Consider the following 27,632-nt stretch of genomic DNA (forward strand, 5'->3'; position numbering starts at 1 on the left):
GTGTGTGTGTGTGTGTGTGTACCTGCAGTCGAGCGTTGAGCAGCATGAACTCCTGCTGTTTCTGGAAGTTCTGCTCCATTGATTTAGAGAGCAGAAAACCCATCCTGCATTAAACACACACACACACACACACACACACACACACGCATGTCTGGTTTATTATCTCCGTGGGGACAGTCCATAGGCGTAATGTTTTTATACTGTACAAACTGTATATTCTATCCTCTATCCCTAACCCTATCCCTAAACCTACAGATCATAGAACACTTTTTGCATTTTTAGATTTGTAAAAAATATTGTTCTGTACAATTATAAGCTTTTGTGCCCATGAGGACCTCAATTTTGGTCCCCACGGTGACACGAGTCCCCATGTGTTGGTGTGTATTCAGGTTTAGGTCCCCACCGGGATATACAAACATGAACACACACACACACACACATCATCATCCTCTTTTGTTTTTATGTTAGGGTTAGCTGATGTCACATATGTACTCCCATGACATAAATAATCTACAGTTTACGTTACATTAGTGAAGATGTCAGTTTGTGTGTATTGCCAACACATTAAACATAGAACATTGACAAGAGTTATACGACATAAACAGCCAATAAAACAGTCAATAGTGTGGTATTAAAACGAATCAAGTATGTAATCGATATAAATTTCGCCCTGTCTTTCTCTCGTGTAATTATATGGCACAGATATATACGTTAATGTACGAAATGTGTTGTAATATGAACACGTCACGTTATAAACGAATCTTTACGTCAGTTAGGCGTGTAACACATGAACTTCAACATAAATCACGTGGAATGTAATGTAATGATGTGATGTTTCAGTAGATCAAACTCGTGTGTAAACAGTAACACTATTAACACATCAAACACACATGAATGTGAATCATACCTGTGTTTAAATCAAACTCTGCTGCACGAGCTTGATTGATACAGTACTCCAAGGGCACGCGAGCTTTGCGTACGCACAGACGTTTCAGCACGTCACCCACGCAGCTGCGATCTCGCCACTCATTGGCTCCAGATCTCACTCTCGGTTCTCATTGGCTTACGAGACCACCACTGGTTTGGCACCCCCTTACCTTCACTCGCTCATGCAGACATCATAGTTGCCAAGTCCGCTTATAATACGCGACCTTGGGCTTCTTTTTCTGTCAAGTCGCGTTAAAAAATCACTTGTTGCGGGTTGCGGGTTTTGGGGCTTATTTTAAAAAATATGGTTGCTTGTTCTGAACCTGACAAGCAACTTTGTTTCTTTACATCTATGGTCGCTATTTTGTTCAATCCATTAACACTGTCTGCTCGACGGTAGGCTTTTTGTACTATATGCGGCAGAGCATAACATCACAGCACCGCGAGAGCTATTTGAAAGCATACAGAGACGACAACGGCTGCACCAAGCTGTGATGACGACATAGCTTTTCATGATTGGCTAGATAACGATCACGTGCGTTTCGGGTTTATTATAACACCCTCAGTTCAACTAATACTTAATAATGCATGTTTTTAAAACAGCTAAAACTCTGTTCGTACAAATATAATAAACATGTTATTTTGTGTTGTTTAATAAAATAAAAATGAAATGAATACAGACTCCGTTGGTAATTTAATATATGCTTATGTTTACCATGATTTTTAGGCACACAGTGTTAAGCAGCACATAAAATTTGCAATATGAAGAGTTTATGGTTGCTACTTTTTAATTTAAACGTTTGTTTATTGGACAAATCCAGTATTCTAATCCACTTAAATCGCACTTTGAAAAGGAAACACGGTGCGAACGTCACTACGGCAAGCAGCAGGTGTCCGATTTGACTGCTTCTTTTTCAACTCCTCCCTCTACTGGTCTTGTTTTGTGGTCGATGTCGGACAACAGAGGAATAAAGTTAATTATGCCATTACTACTTTTCCCTGGTTGTTCCTCTGTTGTCTGTTGTTGATCGCGGAATGGGACCGGGTTGGACCTGCACGGTTTCGGCGGGTGGGGCTTCCTGGGTCGCGTCTCGTGGGCTCTCCCTGTTCTTCTTGGACGTTGCTCGGTGGCTTTGGTCGGGGTCACTGAGTGCAGCTATGACACGTCAGAGGAGATCTGGCCCTCCCGGCTGAGCCTGGTTTCTCCCGAGTTTTTTTTTCTCCATTTATTCATCATTGGAGTTTGGGTTCCTCGCCACAGCAGTGCAGTGTTGGCTTGCTCACCGGGAGACTGCATTTATTTATTTATTCATTCATTTATTAGATATTATTTATTATAATGATCTTGCTTGGTCTATAAACACCATGCACTGTGCTGTGTTTTACCTTTCTGTGTTTTTCTTATTTGCTCCTGTATAGCTGCTTTGGAACAATGCACATTGTGAAAAGCGCTATATAAATAAAATTGAATTGAATTGAATACTGCAAGCGGCTAATCTCGCCGATCGGTCTGCGCAGCGCCGCATAAACTCGAAAACACCTACTTTCTCTTTCCGATCGTTTCGACCACCTGCTGGTCACGTGATTGTAGAGCGTTTTAAAAGGATTGCGCGCGTGTCCGGGGTATGATGCACGTGTTTATTAACCGTGTAACTTTCTTCATTACAAACAGTGCGGCATCGAGGAAAACAATAACAATTTAAGAGACAGGACACACATAGAAACCAGGGCTGAAAGTAACTGCAGTGGTATAAAGTTCGCATAGATATATTAATATGTACACAGAGTCATTTATAATTACACGGGAGGAGAAACTAAATGTACAAGGTTACAAAAATATTTACAAGTCAATAAATACAGAGACTGACACAGAGACGCGTACACGAGCCAAAATGAAAAGCTAAAAGTACAAAGGACATCATATTGTACAAAGATTACAAAAGAACATACAAAACCAGAGCGTCAGTGGAAAAAATCGAATGGCACCAGATCTATCTGTGGTCTGCTCGGGCAGTGCTGACGTCACCGGACTGATCTTTGGCCCTTCAGTCATAAAACACGTACGGACGCATACACACACGATGGCGTATAAAAGGTCAGAGTGTGAAAATGAGTCATGTTTTGTGTGTCTCCTTCACTGTTCTGCACTTTGACTTGTGTTTCTCTTCAGTCAGTCACAGGACGCGAGGACACCGATGCTGTTCATAAAAGTTCATGGAATGAGCGGTGACGCTGTGTGATCTGAACAGCGGGTGTTCTGTTGTTATACTCAAACACAAGTGTCAGAAAACGTTCGGCTTCATAGTCGGTAGCGGCCACCGTGACCCACAATACAGCCATTCAACAAATCCCACGCCAAAAAATATAACAAGATCCAATGAAAGTGATGAAAACATCAGCCCGAGCAGCGCTTCAGTTACAAAACACAACACACGTGTGACATTCAGATAGACGTGTGCAGTCAGTCCGGTGCGTCATGTGCGAGGTGAGGTCATCACACCATCATGAACGTGGTTGGCTGCTTTCCACCCTCTTGCTTCCAGCCTACGTTTGACAAGAAGTGACATCAGAGGCAGAACCAATGGCATCACAGACAAAGGTCACGGCAGCGCTTTGAGAATTCAGAAGATCCCCTTGGCGATTTTCAGACCTTTCTGTTTCATTCGAGGCAGTGTGGAGCTCGACACGTGTTTGCTTCGACCCGCTCTGGGGAAGCCCCTCTTCTTCAGGACGAAGTCATAGTTGGCGGTAGAGTTCATGGCGTAAAAAACGTTGGCATTATCGGGAATCTTCAGTTCTGTGGGGAAAAGGAAAGTGATTAGAAACTCCAAGACGGAACTGAGGCGAGGAGCAGAAAGAAGCTTTCAAACAGCACTGACCCTTCTCCTCACTGATTTTCTGAACCAGCTCGTAATCTTCAGCTCTCTCACGGTCCAAGTTGTGTTTGACCATTGCCTTCCTGACCACTGCTGGAGTTTTATCCTGACTGGTCACCTGAAACACACACACACACTGTTGTCACGCATATCAAATCCTGGGAGACAAAAAGCATCCGATTGTGTTTCAGGCTCAGATCTCACGATCCGCTGTCCATGTGTGTCGGCAGGACACTAACGACAATCTTCCGTTGCTGACATCACTGTACACTTCTTGTCACATGTCACAGTGAAAGCATCACGTGACACCGCAGGGTTTTCTCACCAGAATGCTCTTGTACATGTTTCCGTTGTCCACGTCCAGACTGACTCTGATGATGCAGCAGTCGTCCACCTGCTGGTTATAGAGCGGCAGAGAGAGCGACGAGTAGCTGGACACACCGGACACCGAGCGCTTGTGTGAGCGAGACGTCACCACCGGTGTGGAGGACACCGAAGACGAGGACGCGCTGCTGGAGCCCGAACCTGAGCCAAGACCCGACGCATCCAGAGACGAGAGAGACGTGGACTCCCAAAACTGAGAGAGCGAGAGAAAGATGTTTGAAACCCTGTCAAATGATAGGAAACTGTGCTATCTGCAACAACATAACTGCATAACACTCTATATCACCTTATTTTATTACTTTAATGTATATTTAGACTTTTGCAGCTTTCGGTCTGTATACTGTATGTGCTGTTGATGAGCTGAAGAGCAAACGCACACAGACACTGATGAATAACTCTGGCAGTATTAGAGAGAGAAAGAGTACCGTGGGTATCAGGTCACCCGTGGGGCCGCACTTTCCTAACGTAGAACTGGAATGTTTTACGAACGGTGTGGAGGTCTACAGATAAAAATAAAGCTACAGTCAACAGCCAATCACAAACTCACGTGAGAACATGTGATCACACATCATCACTCTCTAATAACAAGCAATCACAAACACACTTGAACTTTATTCTCAGTATAATCTATGGAGTTTATATAGACCCAAATCTCACGCGCATGGAATCCACACACGATGCAAACGCGCATAATGATAACCACGCGCGGAAAGCTGCTCCGCGAGGGCGCATTTAAACTCCGCGAGCGAGCAGAACAGTATCCGCAAGCGGAAAAGAATCCTCGCGCGCACCCAAGCGAACCTGCGGACGTGAGTATAAAGAAGCCTTCAGTCCGCGAGCAGAGGCTTTGACGAGCGCGCATGCGATTCTCTCTATGCTCTCGCAACTGCTCAACACTTGCTCGCTCGTTGAGTTGACTTCTGAGACTTTGGAGGCGGGACAATAGCAGATGTCTCCGCTCATTTGATTGGTAACTTTTAACATGCACTCACCTACATGCAGTCACCTACAGATTACATGTCTTACTACCGAATGATTAGTGTATTACCTTGCCTTTAGCTATGTGTTAGTATTTTAACAAGTGACATTTTGATTTCTTACATCTGTCAACAAAAATTATGCTATATAATATAGCAGTTAAACTTACATGTCATGTATGACCTATTTAAAACATACTATAATAATATAATTAAATGTCTCCTGTAGTCATTAAATTTGAGTTATCTAATATCTGTTTACTGGCATAGTCTGTTTTAATATTTTCAAAACAAATAAAGCAAAACAAATAAATTATTTAAATAAAATTTTAGAGAGTACATCATGTTGTAATTTATAATAACTTGTGCTTTGAGTTATACTGTTGTAGCCATTTATTAATTCTCATTTTATAACAATTTCATGAAAATTATTAACAATACAAAAGCAATTATTAATACACATACCAAACTATTTATTTCTAACTTCCTGTCAAGATGCCAAATATGTAGATCTAAAGCCAAGGGCATATATAACACTGTAACCCAAATTTAAAAACGGAAAAAAGTATCGTGTTATGCCAAATTAAGATGTCTGTACAATGGGTAAGATTCAGGTCGGAGACTGTAGGTGAGTGCATGTGACCAATAAAAGGATCGGAGAAGTCTGCAATTGTCCCGCCTCCAAAGTCTCAGAAGTCAATTTGACGAGCGAGCAAGTGTTGAGCAGTTGCGAGAGCATAGAGAATCGCGCGCGCGCTCGTCAAAGCATCTGCTCGCGGACTGAGTTTTTGCTCGCAGAGCAGAAATGCATCCGCGCGAGGATTCTTTTCCACTTGCGGATACTGTTCTGCTCGCTCGCGGAGTTTAAATGCGCCCTCGCGGAGCAGCTTTCTGCGCATGGTTATCATTAATGCGTGCTTGCGGATTCCATGTGCGTGAGTTTTGGGTCTATATAAACTCCATAATAATCTCTCTCACTGCATGTTAAAGATCACAGACACACGTGTGTGTGTGTGTGTGTGTGTGTGTGTAAAGCCAGTGCTGGTGCGTGCGTGTGTGTGCGTGCGTGCATGTGTGTGTGTGTGTATAAAGCCAGTGCTGGTGTGTGTGTGCGTGCATATGTGTGCGTGTATAAAGCCAGTGCTGGTGTGTGTGCGCGTGCGTGTGTGTGTGCGTGCATGCATGAGTGAGTGTGTTCATGTTTGTATATCCCGGTGGGGACCTAAACCTGAATACACACCAACACATGGGGACTCGTGTCACTGTGGGGACCAAAATTGAGGTCCTCATGGGCACAAAAGCTTATAAATTGTACAGAACAATATTTTTTACAAATCTAAAAATGCAAAAAGTGTTCTATGATCTTTAGGTTTAGGGTTAGGGGATAGAATATACAGTTTGTACAGTATAAAAAACATTACGCCTATGGACTGTCCCCACGGAGATAATAAACCAGACATGTGTGTGCGCGTGTGTGTGAGCACGGCGTGCGTGTGTGCATGAGCGTGCGTGTGTGCATATATGTGTGTGTAAAGCCAGTGCTGGTGTGAGTGTGTGTGCGCATGAGTGAGTGTGTGTGTGCATATGTGTGTGCGAACGTTAGCAAATGATTGACAGGTTAGGGTTGTTAATCGGGAGGCAGATGATGTGTTCACCTTCCTCTCCAGCGCATCGGGCGAGTCTGAGATGAAGCTGATGTTCACCTCGTCCACATCAGAGCTGCTGGAGCCGGCAGACGTCACGCTGACAGAATCACAAGCGTCACCCACTGAACCCCCGACACACGCAGGGAAACGCAACTGATCAAACGACTTTGAGTGTGAACTGCTGCCGGAACCACATCCCGCCTCGGCCGAACCCACTGGCTGACGACTGACACACACACACACACACGTCAATTCTGCTCCAAACATTAGTCAGATGAGGTGTGATGCGTTTACACTCACTCGCTCCATCTCTTCATGATCCCAGAGCTCTTTTTGGCTCTCAGTGTGTTGGATGCAGATTCAGATAGCGGCTCGATGTCACATGACTGACTGTAGCTACAGGACACACACACAGTTAAAGTGTGTTTGTGTTTGTGTGTGGTGAGTGTGTGACATGTCAAACAACACACACAAACTAATGTGGAGTTTTTACCTCTCGGCCTCTGACAGTTTCTCCACACTAGAGAGCCAAACACTGAAAGCAGCAACCCGCTGAAAATTATAATTATTACACGCCAACTGTAACAACTTAATCTGAGCTATGACCTCAAACTCCTGAAACACACACACACACACACACACACACAAAGAGAGATAGAGAGAGATCTGTTAATGTGTTTTATGTCTAATGGAAGTTTTGTAAGTGCAACACACAGTCATGGCAATAAAGTATCTTTACACTGAAATTGAGAGTAAATGAGAGAGAGATGAGATGAGATGAGATGAGATGAGAGAGAAAGTGCATCAGCAGCAATGACAGGTGTGAATCATCAGGAGTGTGCTGGCTTTGTTCACATGTACCTTCCGTCTCTTCTCGAAGTTTATCAAGCCGCCCTGAGACGAACAGAAAACAGATTCATGAGAAACATCATTTACACACATCACAGATTCTCAAACCCTCCAAGACTATACACAAATATGCCAAATACAACACACTTCAATCTAAAGAACACACACAACGTCCATCACAAGAGCTTGAACACCTGTGTGTGTTCAGGTTTTCAAAGGAAAACCTCAAAGAGAGAGAGAGAGACTCACATCCAGATAATCCTTCATTGCTGTGTCCATCATCACCAGATCTGTGAGGAAAGTTCCCAGATAAGGAATTGTTCCCTGCATCACACTCTGAAACACACATACACACAAATCTCCTACATCATCTGACTCGAGAGTGTGTGTGTGTGGTAATATGACATCAGAATGACATCACTGTGTCTCACCAGATCTCTCTGTGCCTGCTGACGTTTCTGAGCGCGCTTTGGGTTAAGCTCCAGTGTGGCGAATTTAGATGTTCCCTCCTGCTGAAGACATGCAGACAGTTCATCTCTTTCTCTCACACACACACACGCATGCGCACGCACATCACACACACACACACCACACCCACGCACGCACGCACACACACACACACACACACACACACACACACACACACACACACACACACACACACGTTTGCACATCTTTATGAGGACATCTTAGAATTAGATCTTAGAATTAGAGTCTCGCATCCAATCTTTATCTGAGGATAGTAAGAGTTTAACGACGGTAGAAAACACTTTGGATGCGAGCAACATTAGCGCACACAGCTCGGTTCTGGTTGAAAATCCCCCGCAGCTGGGAAACTTCGTGACTGTGAGACGGCGTAGTCGCAGGACAAAACATCACTCGACCGTTCCGATTACAGTCTCGAACAGGTTTGCCCCGCTCAGTGACGCACCGGCTGAGAAACCTGCTGAAAGTGCCCTAGTTATCGGTGATTCTATTGTTCGGAACATTAACAGAGGCACCAGCCACCATAGTTCAATGTTTACCGGGAGCCAGAGCGCCTGACATCAAGTCAAATTTAAATGTGCTGGCTAAGGCTAATCGTAAATTCAGTAAGATTGTCATTCACGTCGGCACAAATGATGTTCGACTCCGTCAATCGGAGATCACAAAAGATAACATTAAAGAGGTGTGTGAGCTCGCAAGCACGATGTCAGACACTGTAATATTCTCTGGCCCCCTCACTGCTTATCGTGGTGATGAGATTTATAGCAGATTATCATCACTAAATGGCTGGTTGTCTGAGTGGTGCCTGCAGAATGATATAGTTTTTATAAATAACTGGAAGAGTTTTGAGGGCAGACCTGACCTGTTGAAACGAGATGGTCTCCATCCCTCCTGGGCTGGGACTTCCATCCTGTCTAGAAATATGGCAAAAAGTCTTAATGCTAATGCTAAAACTTGACTCGCTGGGGCCCAGGTCAGGGAGCAGACAGTATGGCTTAACCAACTGTCTGCTTGCCGTCTCACGTCGCAGAATACACAAAATGTACAACATGTAGTAATCCGTTCTCCCAAACATCACAAAATAGAGACTGTGTCTGTCCCCCGGATTAGCAAACATAAAATAATGCGTAAACCTCTTGAAAGTAATTTAATAAACGTTAAACAAACTAAACATGAACAAAATACAGATAATCAACTGTTACGACTCGGATTGCTAAATATTAGATCTCTCTCTAATAAAGCACTTTTTGTTAACGATATGATAACAGATCATAAAATAGACATGCTCTGTTTGACAGAAACATGGCTAAAACCAGATGATTATATTGCTTTAAATGAATCTGTCCCCCAAGATTATTATTATAAACACGAGCCTCGTCTAAAAGGCAGAGGGGGAGGTGTCGCAGCACTTTACAATAACTCTCTTAGCATTTCCCAGAAGTCGAACTCTAAATATAATTCTTTTGAAGTCATGGTTCTTCATGTTTCAACACCTAATACTAAGGATAAAACATTTTTAAAATTTATTTTAGCTATTGCATATAGGCCTCCAGGGCACCACACAGATTTTATTAAAGAATTTGGTGGGTTCTTATCAGAACTAGTACTGGCCGCAGATAGACTCCTTGTCGTTGGTGACTTTAACATCCATGTAGATAACGTTACAGATGCAGGGTTCTTACACCTTTTCCAACTTCAAAATCCAGCACTTTAAAAGCACTTTTAATGTGTGTTTTTATACTTTTCCAGTCACTTACAACTGCGTTAATTAAATGCTGACATACATATACTGTATGTTCCTTTGTAGATAATCCATAGTTATACTGTATGCCAATTATATGTAATTATACTATACGGTATACTAACTATACTCAATTTATTCCATAAAAGACTTGAGCAAATTGTCATTTAACTCACAAAGCAGACATCCTATACAGTACTGTGGGCACTTATTTGTAATTGATATGATTTGACCACATAAAATAACACAAAAGAAACATGGAAAGAACATGGGTGCGAATTATAGGTTGCCGCCGCATCACAAATAGAGAATCGATCAAGTTTTTCTTTAAATTTAAAATAATTTTTGCTCATTAAAATGCAATTAATATGATACTGTTCCTATGTAATTTGTTTTGAAAATTAGTCACCAAATGTGGGAACAGTAGGTTGTAAGCTTTCAAATGATATATTTAGTTTGTCAATATTACTTTAGGATAAGACTAAGCTACTGTTTTAACAGTATGGAAAATGCCCCACCTGTAAATTTGTGACAGTTCAGAAGAAAAAACATGAACTGGTTATCATATCTATCATATGTATTTCAATCTTAAAGATATTTGTTTAACATTACTTTATAAAAGTTCCCTTGATTGTATTTTGTTCAAACTTTTGTGTAGTGTTAAAAAACTAAAACAGGAATGTATTTCTCTGTTTCAATACATCTACGCCATTTATACCACACAGCACCCAACACCCACCCCGTCACAAAAACATTTTGCAGTTTACGCGGGTGATCCCAGCGAGCTAAAAAAATTAATAAAAAAAATATCTTTATTTATACGAAAAAAATCTAATACCTGATATCGTTAACATCGTATTAGCACTTTGTTGTTTGATGAAAGAAAGAATTCGCGACACTGCCGAATTCAGTCGGTGAGCACACACACACAACTTGACGTAGTTTTTATGTAACACAGGCTAATTTCTGCCCGAGTCAATGTTCATTTACGACCATATCTGGCAAAAAAGACCTACAATTACACTTTACATCCCTCCCGAAAATTAATTAGTTCGCGAATTTTTCCATCTACCTTAAACTTAATTGGCCTAATCGAAAATTTCGAAATAATCGAAAAACTTACCTTTCATGTGGCTTGAAAGTAGGGCTGCACGGTATTTTATCGCGGTACCACTAAATCCTATTGCAATCGAGCTGGCTGCGATATGCAATGTGTCAATATTTTTTTAATGCGTAGCTTGTCTGTGAAGCACGGCTCTGGGATCAGTAGGAAATGCTGCTCGATCTAAAAGCAGTGCGAGTTTGAGTCGCTTATAATGTGCATTTGAAAAAGCAACACCCGTCAAACATGATCATTATAAATATACTTTATTATCATAAAAATACCTGATGAGGCTTGAGGAACAGTGATAAAAAAGATCCATAGGCAGTTCCTAGATTCTAGAAGGTGTCATGGTCTTCTTCTGCAGTGTGTATTTGGAGTTTCCGCACGAGAGCGCCCTCTGGCTTTCGGATGCAGCAGCATTTTCCCGTACTTCACTCAAAAGCTGTGCATACATCACGTGACATTTATCGTCGGTTTATCGTGACAGCCCTACTTGAAAGCGCAGCTGGCCCCATGGTGTAGAGCTGCACGTCCTTTTTGCATACTTTGCAGGTGGCCACTCGAGGATTTGGTCCACGTTTTAGCCATAATTTGTAATTTTCAACCACCAGCCAACGAGCATTGAAACGGCAAACGCCCGGCATATTTTCTTCTCCTACTCTGCTCCACCAGAGGGCGCACATCCAAAAGACTGGCAGATAACATTATAGCCACGCGCCGATTTTTTTCGTATTTTCGTTATGTGCAAAATGTATATTTTATTTCAAAAGAAAAATTCTCCGTAAAATTGCGAATTATTATGAAAGCAACGAAATTAAAGTTTTAGGCAGTTTTAAGCACTTGATCCCAAATCCAATCACTTTTCTAACCTTAAAATGACTATATTCAAATTCAATCATTTTACAGGATTTAAAGCACCCGTACGAACCCTGCAGATGCCTTAGGAATGGCTTTCAAAGACACTCTTAACCCCATGGGCGTTAGTCAACATGTGTCAGGACCCACTCACCTTCGTAATCATACTTTAGATTTAATACTGTCTTACGGTATAAATGTGGACGACGTTAAAATCCTTCAGCAGAGTGAAGACATTTCGGATCATTATCTGGTATTATGTTTGCTTCACTGGCCTACGGCTGCAAATAAAACTCATTGTTACAAATATGGTAGAACAATAACTTCAACTACCAAAGATGCGTTTCTCGATAATCTGCCCGAATTGTCTCAAATCATGAGAAATAACGTTGAAGATCTTGACATTACCACTGAAAATTTTAATTCCACCTTCTCGGTAACGCTAGACAAAGTTGCTCCCTACGTTTAAAGAAGATTAAAAATGGCAGCCCCACACCGTGGTATAATGAACACACTCAGGCTCTAAAGAAAGCGGCCCGAAAAATGGAGCGCAACTTTAAGAAAACTAAATTAGAGGTATTTCGTACAGCATGGAAGGATAGTATTCGAAAATACAGGAAAGCCCTAAAACTTCTAGATCCGCCTACTTTTCATCACTAATAGAAGAAAACCAGCACAACCCTAGGTTTTTATTTAACACAGTGGCTAAATTAACAAAAAATAAATCGTCAGTGACTTCTGATCCTGTATATCAGCATAGCAGTGATGAATTTATGAACTACTTCACATATAAAATCCAAGATATTAGAGAAAAAATTATAACAATGCAATCAGAAGTGAAACCCGCTGAACAAACTAACTACAGCGCCCTTAAGGAGAAAATGCAATTATTTTATACCGTAGATCAAGATGAGCTGTCTAAAATTATTAGATCATCTAAATCAACAACATGCATCTAGACCCTATACCTACAAATCTACTGAAAGAGATGCTCCCAGAAATTATAGATCCTCTTCTTGGTATTATTAACTCATCTCTGACATTAGGACATGTGCCTAAAGCATATAAAGTGGCTGTTATAAGGCCCCTTGTCAAAAAAACCCAACTCGACCCTAGAGAACTAGGAACTACAGGCCTATATCGAATCTACCTTTCATATCTAAAGTTCTGGAAAAAGTAGTTTCAACTCAATTATGCTCCTTCCTCCAAAGGAATGACATCAATGAAGAATTCCAGTCTGGATTTAGAGCATGTCACAGTACAGAGACTGCTTTGATCAGAGTTACAAATGATCTGCTATTGGCGTCTGACCGAGGTTGTATCTCGTTATTGGTGCTGCTAGACCTTAGTGCTGCATTCGAACCATTGACCACAGCACACTCCTACATAGACTCGAAAATTAGTCGGCATTAAGGGAATAGCTTTGAAATGGTTTAAATCTTATTTATCCGACCGTTTTCAATTTGTAGCAATAAACAATGAGGTGTCACGCAAATCGCAAGTCCAGTACGGTGTACCACAGGGCTCAGTCTTAGGGCCTCTGCTCTTCGCATTATACATGCTACCTCTAGGAGATATAATAAAGCGACACGGAGTTAGCTTTCACTGTTATGCTGATGATACTCAACTTTATATTTCCTCGAAGCCTCATGAAACACAGCAGTTCCATCGAATAATGGAATGCATAGTCGATATAAAAAACTGGATGAGTAACAACTTTTTATTACTGAACTCGGACAAAACAGAAGTGTTACTTATTGGACCGAAAACTGCTATAAGTAACAACCAAGAATACTGTTTAACTATTGACGGATGTTCCATAAAACCCTCGTCGTCAGCAAAGAATCTTGGCGTTCTATTCGATAGTAATCTGTCATTTGAGAGCCACGTCGCCAACACCTGTAAAATTGCGTTTTTCCATCTTAAGAATATATCTAAACTACGTCATATGCTGTCAATGTCAGATGCAGAGAAGTTAATTCATGCATTCATGACATCAAGACTAGATTACTGTAATGCACTGTTAGGTGGTTGCCCTGCAGGCTTATTACAAAAACTCCAATTGGTCCAAAACGCGGCAGCTCGAGTTCTTACACGTACAAAAAAGTATGAACATATTAGCCCGGTTCTGTCAACCTTGCACTGGTTACCTATAAAGCATCGCGTTAACTTTAAAATCTTGCTTATTACCTATAAAGCCTTACATGGTTTAGCTCCTCAGTACTTGAATGAACTCCTTTTGTATTACAGTCCTTCACGTGCATTACGCTCTCAGGCGTCCTGTCAGTTGGTAATACCTAGAATTTCAAAATCAAGTGCAGGTGGTAGATCCTTTTCCTATCTAGCGCCTAAACTTTGGAATAGTCTTCCCTGCACTGTCCGGGAGGCAGACACACTCTGTCAGTTTAAATCTAGACTAAAGACGCATCTTTTTAATCTTGCATACACTACTCTTCCATAATATAAATCTTCTGAGGGTTTAGGCTGCATTAGTTAGATCAACCGGAACCAAAAACACAACTGATGTACTTGTTGCATCAAAGAGTACAGAACAGTACTCTACTCTCAGCCAGTCTTGTCTCATTGTTCCAAGGTTACCACAGCGAGCAGGATGCAGTTCATGGCCTGACCTGATGGTAGAGCGGAGAATGGGAAGGGGGACCTGACAAGAGCTGAGATGATAGAGCTGGATAAAGAAGGAGCGGTCACCTGACACGTCTTCACCACAAAATTTCAAATGCTATTAGATTATTAATGATAATCTTAAACTATAATTTACCTTATTAGTAAAGTTTATTTATTTTATTTAGCCTTGTTGTGCAAGCTCTCTGGAGCTTGTGCAGAGGCAGCAGCTTTTGCCAGAGGGGAACTGGAATCCCCTGGTTGGGCCTGGGTTCTCCTGAGGTTTTTTTTCTCGATTAGAGTTTTGGGTTCCTCGCCACCGTTTGCATACTGTTTTTGCACTATTTGCCTGGCCGGGGGGCTGCTTTAGAATTTTAAAGTTTTACTTAATTAATATTGCATATAGGAATTTATAGTCTGTTATATTTGACCTGTGCTTCTCTCTCCTTTATCTTAAATGTGTGCTCTCACTAGGCGTCACGATTATGAAATTTGATTGACGATTAATTGTCTAATAAATCATTGCGATTATGGCGATTAATTGTCTGTTTTAGGGCTTTGGCGATTATGCGATTAATTGTCTGTTTTTGAGCTTTGACTTTAATTCTCATTCATTTTTGATTCAGCGATTGAAACGACCATATTGTTCTGAATACAAGACTATGTTTTTTTCTTGGAAATACATCGGAAAAAATTGGGTCATCATATATTTAAGGTTTAGGCTTTTACCTGTCAATAATACAACCACCAAATACTTGTAAATGAAGTAAATTGATCAGGTGTGAATTGAAGCCACCATTAAAATACTATCAGTCATAGAAAAGCTTCTAATCTGTTTTTTTCTCACTTGCAAGACTACAGTAAAATTTTACTTGTGTGTTAATGAAATTTTGGTAGACTGGTTTTCACACTGAGATTTGCTTAAATAATATTAAATTGTACTGCAGGTAATTTGTATGTTTTAGTTTTTTTTTTAAGTGATTGTGTTGTGGTGGTACATTTTACAAGTATTACCATGTTTTAGTTACAATATATACACTAAAATATGCAATATGCAGATGCACTACAGCTCCCCCTAGTGTCTTCTATAGAGATGTGCGATAATTGCGATGATCCGAAATCATCGCGATGAGGTCAAACAATCGCGATGAGACGATTATTTAATAATCGTGACAGCCCTAGCTCTCACTAGGGTTGGGAATCGAAAATCAATTCCAATTTGGAATCGGAATCGAAAGGCTAGGAATCGGATCGGAATCGAAAGGAATAGGAATCGGATACTTGAGATTAAAATTTGAATTCCTCTCATCAATTCCTGTGTGCATATTTTCAGAAAAGTACATGCGTTGCATGATCTGCTGATATCTCAATAAAAGCCCTTATGAAAATTATCAATATTTTTTACTATAGTAAGGTTAGTTTAGCTATAGAATTTGTATTAAAGCACAGGAATCACAAATTAACCATAGTTGCATTATAGTAACTGCAGTTTAACCATGATGTAGTCCAACTATGATAATACAAATTGTAATAAATCAGAAAAAGGCGTGTTTCTATGTGTAAATATACACAAAACGGTGCTCATAAATATATATATATATATATTTTGCAAACAAGTCAATAAGCAGGCTAAATGACCATACAGGTTGATATCTAAATGTTTTACTTCAACTGTGGAATCGAAACTGGGAATCGATAAGAATCAAAATCGATAAGCAGAATCAGAACTGGAATCGATAAAATTGAAACAATTCCCAACCCTAGCTCTCACGGAGCGTGTGTGTGCGTGCATGTCTGTGTGTGTGCGTACTTGTCTGTGTACGTGTCTGTGTGCGTGCGCGTCCGTGTGTGTGTGTCTATGTCTATGTGTGTTAGTACGTGTGCATATTGTGTGTGTGGAGTGTTTTGTATGTGGTTATGTCTGTCTTCTGTGTTTTCAACTTTTTCTTGTTTTTGCAGGTACAACTTCAATTGTTTTGCTTATAGTCAATATGTCTCATGTACAGCTGCTTTGTAACAATGAAAATTGTAAAAAGCGATATATAAATAAAGTTGAGTTGAGACATACATTGACGCAATGCAATCTCTAGCCCGTCACCCTAACCATCAGAACTACATGCCTGACCCTAACCCTGACCCTAAACCTAATTATAACCTAAAGCCTAAAACCAAGTCTTCACCCTCAAACAGCCCTTTAAAGGGGTCTCTGGAAGTGAGGACCGGCCAAAATGTCCTCACTTTACTCTCCTTGTCCTCACACCGCTGGTCTACAACTCAAACCGGTCCTCACAAATATAGATGTACAAGTACACACACGTATGTCTGGTTTACTATCTCCGTGTGGTTAGTCCATAGGCGTAATGAGTTGGATACTGTACAAACTATATTTTATATTTTTCGAATTTTTAAAATATTGTTCTGTACAATTTATAAGCTTTTGTGCCCATGAGGACCTCAATTTTGGTCCCCACAGTGACACGAGTCCCCATGAGTTGGTGTGCATTCAGGTTTAGGTCCCCACCGGGATATACAAACATGAACACACACACACACACACACACACCACACACATCACATCACAAGTGTTGTACTGGACCTTTATCAGCAGTTCTCGACTCAGTGAGTGGTTGTTGTCATCTGAGAAGATCTCTGACAGCTCCTGGAAGATGCGAATGTTTTCACGTGAAACTTCATCCCATGTTTTCTTCAGACGGTGAACAGGATTGCACTGCAGAGCCGACAGAATCGCGCGCAGAGACGAGAAATTCTTCAAGATCCGACACTCCTGAACACAACAAACCAACAGCGAACCCGTCAGACCAATCATCAATGGTTTTCATTAGACGTGTGTGGTGATGCGATCAGACTGACTCGGGCCACTTGTATCCAGTGCTCCAGGATTCGGGCTCTCTGAGCGGCTTTGAGCGTTCGGTCACTCAGGCAGGTGGAAATGACACAGTTTGTGACGCGGTTAAACTGCGTGACTGTTGCTCTGATGGTCGGTGCCAGATGTTCTTTTCCTTTCTTATCTCTCTGAGACCAGATGCCGCCCAGACAGTGATACGGCACCACACGCTTAAACAGCTCCTGAACACAGTAAAGAAACAGCACATAGAACTCAGCGTGCTCGTGTGTCTTCTGATTCTTACAGGGTGTCCGCGGATCCTTAAAATGTCTTGAAAAGTCTTAAATTCCATAATGTCAAAATAAGGCCTTAATTAGCATTAAAACGTCTTAAATCCGCGTTTCCAAGGTCTTAGAAGTGCAGTCGAACCGACACTGTAAAGAAGATTTTATTTTCGTTTTAAAATCATGTACGTCTATTTGTCACGCAGAACAAAATAGGCGGAACCAACTAACAAATAACACGTTCGCGGGGGATTCGTTAGGTGAGTGGACTGGACATTACCACATGGAGAAAAGTTGGAGCTTTAGCCGTGGGGAAGTGCAAATTTGTTGCTATGAAATTGGTCTTAAATTTCATTCTGCACGGTATTAAAAAGGTCTTAAAAAGTCTTAATCTAACTCTCAGAAACCTGCAGATACCCTGTTCTTAACAAGGTTTACGGTGTCAATGCGCTCGCTCTATAGTGTTAGGGTGGGGTGTGCGTGTGGCTCACAGCATCCATCAGCGTGAACTGCTCCGCCACCACTGTAGGGTCAAAGCTCAGAAAATCTGGTGGATCTTCATGGAACCCGTTCTCTTCCAGCAGAGTAAAAGCACAGCATCCCTGATCGATCACTGCACACACAAACATCATCAGCATCATTATATTTCACACAACTGAACCTCTGAAGCGCTTCAATAATCACATTCAGTTATTCTAGAGTCACTAACTAACACACAAACACGTTCATCTCCAATAATCATCTCGACGTGACGAACCGTCCTGGTGGGATTCCTGCTGAAGTCTGCGGTGGAACTGGGTCAGGAGATTACAGGCCCGTCGCTCTAGATCAGACCCGGGGAAGTTGAGCTGTAAGTAATGGATCAGTCGTCTCAGACAGCTGTATTCCGGAGGCTTCCAGAAGTCCTCAGAGTACTGATCCAACCAGGCGCCCAGGATAGACGACACAGTGCTAGAAACCATCCAACGGAAAGATACACACAAACAACAGAAGTGAATGTTGCTGATTTGCGTTTCTCTCATTGATACGAGATTCAATGGTGGCGTGATGCACACATCTCAGACGTACTTCCTGAGTTCTGTGCGTTCATCAGGAGTCATTCTGCGAGCATCGGCCCCCGGCTGCTGATGAAGTTTAGCATATCTGTAAAAAACACCCAAGAATAAACACCAACGATGAAAAAGTGACGCCTGCTGACAGCTCTGATTGGCTCGTACGAGTTATGATCACATGAGTATGAAGGGATTGTGTGTTGGGCACTCACTTGTTGAGCAGGAGGTCCAGCACTTGTTTGGTGGTGGCAAATGTCCTGTATGTGCAGAGGAAGATGGTGACGTACGTGGAGTCGTTTCCTCTGAACGCTGTCACCATGTACTCCACCAGACGCTCCAGCGTTCCCGCTTTAATACTGCGCAGTTTACACGTCTCATAGAGACTGAGAGACGCGTCCGAGTCCACACCCAACCAGCGCTGACTCTTACTGGACGACTGATACATCTGAACCTTCCTCAGCGTGATGCTGAACACGGCACCCTGCTCCACCTCCTCACCGATCTCCTGACTCGCATTCTGAACACAGAGAGAGAGATGTGTTGTGTTTCAGGAAGTATCAGTGATTCACACAGATCAATAACTGACAAACAAAGACACACAGAAACAGGTTGTATAATCTCTCTTTCAGTCTGTGTCCATGCGGTTTAAGGTTAGTGATCTAAACACCAAACGCTGCATGCATCTCATCTCAAAACACACGTCAACATGAATGACCTGAAACATGAAACACAGTCTGGTGAAATTCAACCAATCAGATGACAACTTCTGAACGTGCTGAAGTGTTTCCAGAAAAGTGTGCCTTATGCATCAGATGTTTAGCCAATGGTCCGTGGCCGTGACGTCTGAGAACAAGCTGAACAATCCGGAGAAAAACAAAGGTAGTGTAAAGAGTTCCACTGAAAGTCAAACACATGTCAGTGTCTCTCCAGACCAGTGCACACACTCACTCCATCACTACACATCACTGTGCTCATTTCACTTGAACACCACACAAACATTAGAAGAAAATACAACCGAACTATATGTTCAACGCTTTTCATTACAAATGAGCTAACAAAACATTTCAAATCAATAAGATCTAATAATTTACTCATGATGTAAGTAGTCTGATCTGAGGTAACAGTCCCCATCACACCGTCAGGTTTATTCTGCTATAACAACCAGATGACTGTACATTATCCCCAGAATAAACCCATCACTGTGATTCTGTTCACCAGAGCTGTGACTGATGATGTCATCACACACACACACACACACACACACACACACACACACACACACACACACACACACTAATGGACCGTCTGCAGCTGTAATCTGATCACACACAAACAGACAGACAGACAGATGTACAGTGAATGTTCACACAAACTCATCTGTGAAGAGGTTCAAAATTTATAAACATTAAAGTACTTATTAGACCAGAATCTCTGAACATTACAAAACATCAATAGCGTTTCTGTAGCTCAGTGATTAGAGCATGGTGCTAGCAACGCCAAGGTCATGGGTTCCATCCCAGGGATAGCACATACTCAAAAACAAATGTGTCGTGTGAGTAATTCAATGTAAGTCGCTTTGGATAAAAGCCTCTGCCAAATGTGTAAATGTAAATCAACAAAAGAAAAATAATCAAATGCTCCCACCGATCCATAATCACATTATTTGACTCGATCAGCGCACACTAATTTTGTGAATCTCAATCCAAACCGACTCGATATTAAAATGTCCTCAGTCACATATTGTTAAATGATGCACTTATGTTTAGTTTGATTGACATCATTTTATTTCTTCAAGTATCCAAATATAGATTGTGTTTGACATTATGCCTGATTTCTCATTGTAGAATAAAGAGTTGTTGTGTTTTTTATTTGATTTTCTATAAAACAATAATGACGGCAATAATAAGTGTAAATATAAGAATCAGAATCAGAATCAGAAGAGCTTTATTGCCAAGTGTGCTTGCACACACAAGGAATTTTCTTTGGTGTTGGAAGCTTCTAGTACAGACATTTAACACAATGACAATACAATATAATACGATTTACAGTCTAAAAGATTCTAGATAAGACGGCAACATCTGAAAAAATCTAATAAAAACGAGCGTCAACTACACTCTTGTGTTTCTGGAACTATCACACAAGACAAAACAAAATCAACACACTTGAGTACACACAAACGCTGCAAACTAAAAGGTGGAAAATATTTGCTTTGATTTGTGAAAACAGCTCACATAAAAATCACCTGAAATCAGAAGCATACATGTATGTTTTATAATACACCTTTACATCTCAAGAAGAATTGTAACAAACATTTTCATTAATGAGACGTGAATGTGTATAAAGAGTAAAAAGTGAATAAATTCCTGACAGTCATGTTGATGTTTGTTATTGTGTTCATGTGTGAATACCTCCAGATGAGGCGTGTCCGGATCCAGCTGTGTGAATCGGTTCAGCACCGCAGGACTCGGTTCGTCGCAGATCTCGAGTCTCACTGAATCCCGGATGCTTCGGATCCGCCAAACGCTGGCGTCAAACATGACCGAACCGGATCCGAACTCACAGCGCCACACAAACACCATCAGCACCGAACAACGGCCCGATCACCATCACTGTGTGTCTGTATGTGTTCTGCTCCGCCTCCGCGCCGCGCCGCTCCGCTCGGGACCATGACGTCATTCTCAGATCAGAACCACACGAACTGACGTGTTATGTCAATCAACGTGACAAGCGATCTAAAGTTGGCGGGGCTCAGCGGTTCACATGAACGATGATGCGCCGATTATGTTTATGTTCTCATCTTCCAGAAAAAAACTGCTGAGATTTGAACTCAATGCAGAACTGAGAGCGCCGCCTGCAGGACACACGAGCGACGCGCAGGGAGACACGAGGGCGCGTGCGTGAGAGTGAATTTCTTCTGACAGAAAGAATAAAGTACTTCACACGTGTGACACAGATCTGATGCACTTCTCAAGAAACTAATAAATACATTTAGTGCTCAGACTCTTTAAGCGCCTTCATGACTTCTATGAGTTCCACTTCACATCTGGTGTGTGTTAAAAGAGCAAACTGACACAAGAGACCATATCACTGCCAGAACACACACACACACTCACTCACACACACACGCACGCACGCACACACACACACACACACACACAGGAATGTGCTGGGGAGGGGCAGTGTAATCCATTATGAAGACCAGAGCCATGGAATTAAAGGGATCTGTCATCATTTACTCACCCTCCTGTAATTTCATACCTTTATAAATTAGGTTGTTCGGATCATCTCAGAGAAATATATTGGTTATTAAGAATGGTTAGCAAATTTCAGTTCTGGGACATCATTGACTACCATAGTAGGAAAAATTCAATGGTATTCAAAGGTGCCCCAAAACAGTTTTTTTCTACTATGGCAGTGGATGCTGAAAAACTCAACTAAAAATTGCTAACATTCTTCGATATATCTTTCTTTGTGTTCATCAGAATAAAGACATGTATACAGGTTTGAAACAACCTGAGGGTGAGTAAATAATGACAGAATTTTCATTTTTGGGTGAACTGTCCCTTAAACAACTACAGTGTGTGTGCGTTCATGTGTGTGTGTGTGTGTGTGTGTGCGTGTGTGTGTGAGGGACCATCTGTCAATCATCATGATGTCATCAGATTTGTATCCTCTCATGCTGGATCCCATTTCACCTCCTGTTCTTATACTCTGCAGTAAAAGTATGTACTGTTTTTGTGATGTTAAAACATACACTACTGAGAGCAAGTACTGAGACATACTAGCACATGTCTTGTGTGTCTCATCAAAGATAATATATATTAACAAGATGTGCCACTGCCATGACAACGAGTGGAGATGGAATGCAACGCTCAATATGGCCGCTTTGGCCATCCAATAAAACAGCGGCTCGTGACAAAGACTGATGATTCTCTGGGACGGGGCTCTCTTGAGCCGCTTGTCAGCCTGTGTGCATGCGCAGTAACCGAAGCGAAGGTGATTTTTAGAGCCATTTAAGCTTATGAAACAAATGTTATGGTACGGTTCATGTAAGTTTTAAAAGGTGTTCCTAAATATGTCATTTAATTGGGATTTTTAACCGGCGATTGTAGAAATGTCAGCATTCCCCATTCACGTCTTGCTTGAATGATGCAATCATCGCAAACATGGCCGCCGAGTGGCACGACTTCTGTAAACGGACTCTGGTCTCTATATTTTACATACACGTTTTTTCATAGGGACTGTGCGTGCGTGTGTAGTGAGACAGTGAGGCGTTTCTTGAGCACTTTAAAGGAACAATACAGCATTTTTAGGAGGATCTATTGACAGAAATACAATATAATATACAAAACTATTTCTTCAGAGGTGTATAAAGACCTTACGTAATGAACCATTAAGTTTGTAATACCTTAGAATAAGCTGTTTATATCTACATACAGAGCGGCCTACATACATTGAATTCGCCGCCATGTTTTGTACAGCAGACCTAAACGGACAAACAACTCTACAACGTGCGTTTCCTCTTCCTCCGCGGTATCGTGGTGAAACTGATCGCGGGATGATCCGTATGGATCGTGCTCTCCGGTGCGGAACGCATGTGACCTGTGGATTCACTGAAAGTTTATTCATCATTGCCCACACGCTCTCGCTCTCTCTCTCTCCAGTATCTGGACGAGTACAGTTACAATATTAAAGCGGTTCCACATAAGCAATGATGCTCAAAACTGCTCCGTCACACAGTTAACTAGGGATGTAACGATTCACTCAGCTCACGATGCGATGCGATTCACGATTCTGATCTCACGATGCGATTTATTCACGATTTATTTTTTAAAAATGAGTTGAAACAAATTAGAAATGAACAACTTACCTTGCATTATTTCTTAAATGCTTCACGTTTCTTTGCATAATAAAATAATGTTTTATTTCAAATAACAAAAGTAAACTGCGATTTTATAACAAATTAATAATAGAAAAAGTCTCTTTAATATAAACAAACTAATACTGTCTGTGCTTTTCTTGGAATTTTTGCATTTAAGAAATATCAGCATCCACGTTTAGGTTTGCAGTGAAAATAGCGGCCCCTGCTGTTCAAAAAATGTATTGCGATTCGGTTCACACCTCAACCGATTTGAATCGTCACTCATTTTAACCGATTTTCAACCGGCTCACGGTGAATCGTTACATCCCTACAGTTAACATTACACAACAACATATCTTGGTATGTTAGTATGTTACTCACATACTGATCCGAATCAAAGCATCCTCCTCGGAGGTGATTTTTAGACGATCTTTCTCTCCAATGTCTCTCTCTCTGCTGGAAAGTATCTCATAGTTATCTCTGAGTATCTCCGCTAAAAGCCTCAGTACCGCGGGTCCTAACGTGTCTCTGCTGTAAAGTCTTTATAATATTAACACAGGTCCTAGCTCCTGCCTGGACTGAGCGATTCGTGGCAAATCTATAATACAACGCTAGTGGCCGCTGTTAATTAAGAACTGCACCTTTAACTAAAGATAATAACAGGAATAATAATATGAAACACACAATAATGACCATAAACACCTGTGAAAACAACAAAACACAAAAATAAACAACAAAATAAAATCTCATCTAATGACAAACATCATTCAAAGCACATAAACCTGCAGATCTACACACGTCTGTCAGGAGCAGATCATATCACATGTGTGTGACTGTACATTCCCTCAGGAGTCAAAGCTTCAGATTCAGATGTATAGAAACTGCTGACCTCTGACCTCAGAGCATCACTGACACCATACAAACGTCTGCACTTTCTGTTCTCCTCATATCTGATCTGGAGATCTGGAGTGATCATAACACTCACTGTCAATAAGAGAAACACTGTATGAACACAGAGACACACACACACACACACACACACACACACAGAGTGAACAGCTGTGTCTGAGCAATACATCACTTCCTGTGTCAGATTTCTCTCAATGACACAAAATCACAGCAGCACTTCAACAGCACATCAAACTCAAAGTGTTCCTGTATTCATTCTCCATCTCTGTTCTGGATTACAGCTGTGGTTCTGTCCTCACGAACACAAACATCTGATCAAATCTAAAGAGTCGATACACAGCAGGAAGAGGAGGAGAGATTCAGTGTGTGTGCTTGTGTCTTCAAACAATTCAACTGTCAAGTCAGTGCCGCCCGAAGGTGTCAAACACACCGGTCCAGTCAAACCAACCGTCTGAACCGGTCCAGTCAAACCAACTGCCGGTCCAGTCAAAAAAAACGTCTGAACCGGTCCTCTCAAACAGGTCATCTCAAACAAACCATCTGAACCGGTCCAGTCAAACCAACCGTCTGAACCGGTCCAGTCAAACCAACCATCTGAACCAGTCCAGTCAAACCAACCATCCGTCTGAACCTGTCCAGTCAGAACCGGTCCAGTCAAACCAACCGTCTGAACCGGTCCAGTCAGAATCGGTCCAGTCAAACCAACCGTCTGAACCGGTCCAGTCAGAACCGGTCCAGTCAAACCAACCGTCTGAACCGGTCCAGTCAGAACCGGTCCAGTCAAACCAACCGTCTGAACCGGTCCTCTCAAGCAAACCGTCTGAATCCGAGTCAAAAAGAAACTGTGAACCATCAAACTAAACACAGCATGAAATGTAGGCCTAACGGTTTTGTTCATGACAGTGATGAGATATTTAAGCACATGAGACATTCAAATCAAATCTACACACAAACACCTGTACAATCCTGACGTGCCGTGACTCTTCAGACAGGATGGTACCACAGTAATGTATGATGGCATGAGCGCTGGTGTTACCTGTGTATCCAGCATCATCATCATCTTCATCAGCTCAGACTCATCTTCATCAGGGCCGATTCATTCGCCCATTCTGAACCAGAACCTGCAGCAGAGAAAATCACGACGTCTGATAACGAATTACGATCATTATCATGATTGGATTGAAATAAACAGCATGAATTGTTACCGATCAGATGAAAGAGTCCTGCATCAGTGTTCGATTAAACGATAAAAATCCACATTCCACACTCTACACAAACACAAATAAACGTGAACGAATCATCATCTGATATCCGATTCAAAATGGAGTCGATGCTGCAGATTCCCGGTCATAAATGTTTATCTTCATATTACACTGCACGCATTGGTCCTATTTCACGACAGATGTCGGTGTTTCATCGAATACGCAGCAGATCCGCGTGTGTTCAGACGCACAGATGAGAGAAAAGCTCGCAGAATATCTCGGTCAGTCCGGGATCTGTCTCGCATCAGAAGCCGAACCCCCGAGTGAACCCGCAGCGGAGCCCCAGCGGCAGCGGAACCACACCGGCGCTGGTCCGGATCAACGGCTTTCACGTCACAATCACATCCTCTCGTATCGCGCTAAGAATCTCGTGTTGTTATTCTCTCGCTCGTGCCCTTGACACACATTCAGTACTCTCATCTTCTGATCTGGGTTTGTGGGTCTGCTGCGGCGTGAACGCGCACCGCTCGGTACACGGAGACGCGCGCAGGAGCGGAGGAGGGCGTGTGCTCGGCAGCGCGAGACTGCTGAAGATGATTGAGCACGCCGACTGAAGCGCTTTGTGCTTTAAATCACACAGTTTTTTACACACAGTTTTTTTAAATAAATGTCATACACACACACACACACACACACACACACACACACACGCACACACACACACACACACACACATAGGCCTATGCGATTTTAACATTATCAACCATGATTACGCGAACGCTGATCTCTGCGTTGCCTCGGCTACAGTTTCCATGGAAACAGAGAGATGTGCTGTGTTCCGTATATGACCAAATTTCGCGAAAACTGGCACATTTTTCTTATTTTAGGTCACTTAAGGCTACAGTATTGACGGTTATACCATGTTTGTTTTTTATGTATTTTCAATTGTGAGGTCCCCGCAAAAATCAACAACAACACCAATAGAAACCATCACAGATCAATTCTAGTGGCTTCCAGTACAATACCATTAAGAACCATTAGCTGTTCACTATTAAAACCATTACAAAATACTTGGGTCTTAACTCCATAAGGATTCTATTGGTTTTTTGGTTCTATTGGTTCCCATCGTTCAGATAACATCACACCAATAGAAATCAACACACCAGCACAGACCAAGGCTGCGTCCAAATACCCCCACATGTGGTCTTTGCACTTGACCACTTGACTACTTTCATGACGTATTTCCTGTGTTTGGCCCAAGTGTTCTAGTGGGTGTGAAAATCCCAAGTGAGCATGTAGAATTTCTAACCTGATGGGACACACTTAACAAGTGCAAACATATAACGTTAATTAATGTGGTGTTTCTAATTATGTGATAAAAAAATGTTTTACAAAAAATACATAACTGGAGTTTTCACCAATAAAATGTGTAACACTACGTTTTACTACGAAATTATATATATCTAATTATATAGTCAAGTCAAGTTTATAGTGCTTTATTTGTATTGTATCAAAGCTGCTGTTCCCAAAAAATAAAAAACAAAAGAAAAACACATGTTAGCCAAACATATATAACCTTAAAAAGTAGTTGTATAACTTGGAAAGCTTTCCGCATCATCTCGCGAGATCCGGGCAAAAAAGCCATGATTACGGTGGCCGGGAAGTGCAAACAAAACAACAAATCGCAAAACTAAAAACAAATCTAAAAGCAAAATAAAATCCCCCAAAATCAAAATGACAAATCTGAAAACACAATATCAAATCTAAAAACAAACAATTCACAACACAGGCAGTCGCCTTTCAGCTGCACTATGCTTGCTGCTCAGGGCTCACGCCGCGCATGCATGCAGTGTGAAACAGACACGCATCTACTCCTAATGCAAGATGAGCCCGTTTCAACTTTATTAGCAAAATGTGGCTTTTGAACGTTAATCAATGAATATGCGCTGTATCACATATGCATGTCCTTTCTCATAGTAACATCGAGCGTACTGGATATATTGACAGGAGT

The 27,632-nt window shown here is 41.7% G+C and overlaps 2 protein-coding genes across 4 annotated transcripts in view; both read right to left on the reverse strand.

The window, feature by feature from the left end:
* plgrkt (plasminogen receptor, C-terminal lysine transmembrane protein) overlaps positions 1-1,054 on the reverse strand; it is a 23,264-nt gene extending 22,210 nt beyond the window's left edge. The window contains exons 1-2 of the mRNA XM_057327612.1: positions 908-1,054; positions 23-104 (exon numbers count right to left, since the gene is read on the reverse strand). Coding sequence (XP_057183595.1) covers positions 23-103 — 81 coding nt within the window. The 5' untranslated portion in view covers position 104; positions 908-1,054. The remainder of the gene's footprint in view (positions 1-22; positions 105-907) is intronic.
* Positions 1,055-2,544: 1,490 nt separating this feature from the next.
* Positions 2,545-26,185, reverse strand: LOC130550199 (ral guanine nucleotide dissociation stimulator). Of its 3 annotated transcripts, XM_057327609.1 has the most exons (19): positions 25,625-26,185; positions 25,456-25,540; positions 18,862-19,166; positions 18,666-18,740; positions 18,355-18,548; positions 18,089-18,210; positions 17,340-17,555; positions 17,065-17,253; positions 8,091-8,168; positions 7,909-7,995; positions 7,672-7,704; positions 7,304-7,425; positions 7,111-7,206; positions 6,820-7,036; positions 4,613-4,687; positions 4,129-4,380; positions 3,807-3,921; positions 3,578-3,724; positions 2,545-3,471 (listed from the first exon to the last, which is right to left on the reverse strand). In XM_057327609.1, exons 2-19 carry the CDS (start codon positions 25,483-25,485, stop codon positions 3,422-3,424), a joined length of 2,403 nt encoding a protein of 800 aa, XP_057183592.1. In that variant the 5' UTR covers positions 25,486-25,540; positions 25,625-26,185; the 3' UTR covers positions 2,545-3,421. The 3 variants fall into 3 exon arrangements, with proteins under 3 accessions (XP_057183592.1, XP_057183593.1, XP_057183591.1); XM_057327610.1 differs by having other exon boundaries at positions 2,545-3,724; positions 25,625-26,184; XM_057327608.1 differs by lacking the exons at positions 25,456-25,540; positions 25,625-26,185 and adding an exon at positions 21,058-21,444.
* Between the last annotated feature and the right edge of the window lie 1,447 nt (positions 26,186-27,632).

Source organism: Triplophysa rosa, unplaced genomic scaffold (assembly GCF_024868665.1).
Source record: "Triplophysa rosa unplaced genomic scaffold, Trosa_1v2 scaffold254_ERROPOS399912, whole genome shotgun sequence".
Taxonomy (NCBI): Eukaryota; Metazoa; Chordata; class Actinopteri; order Cypriniformes; family Nemacheilidae; genus Triplophysa; species Triplophysa rosa.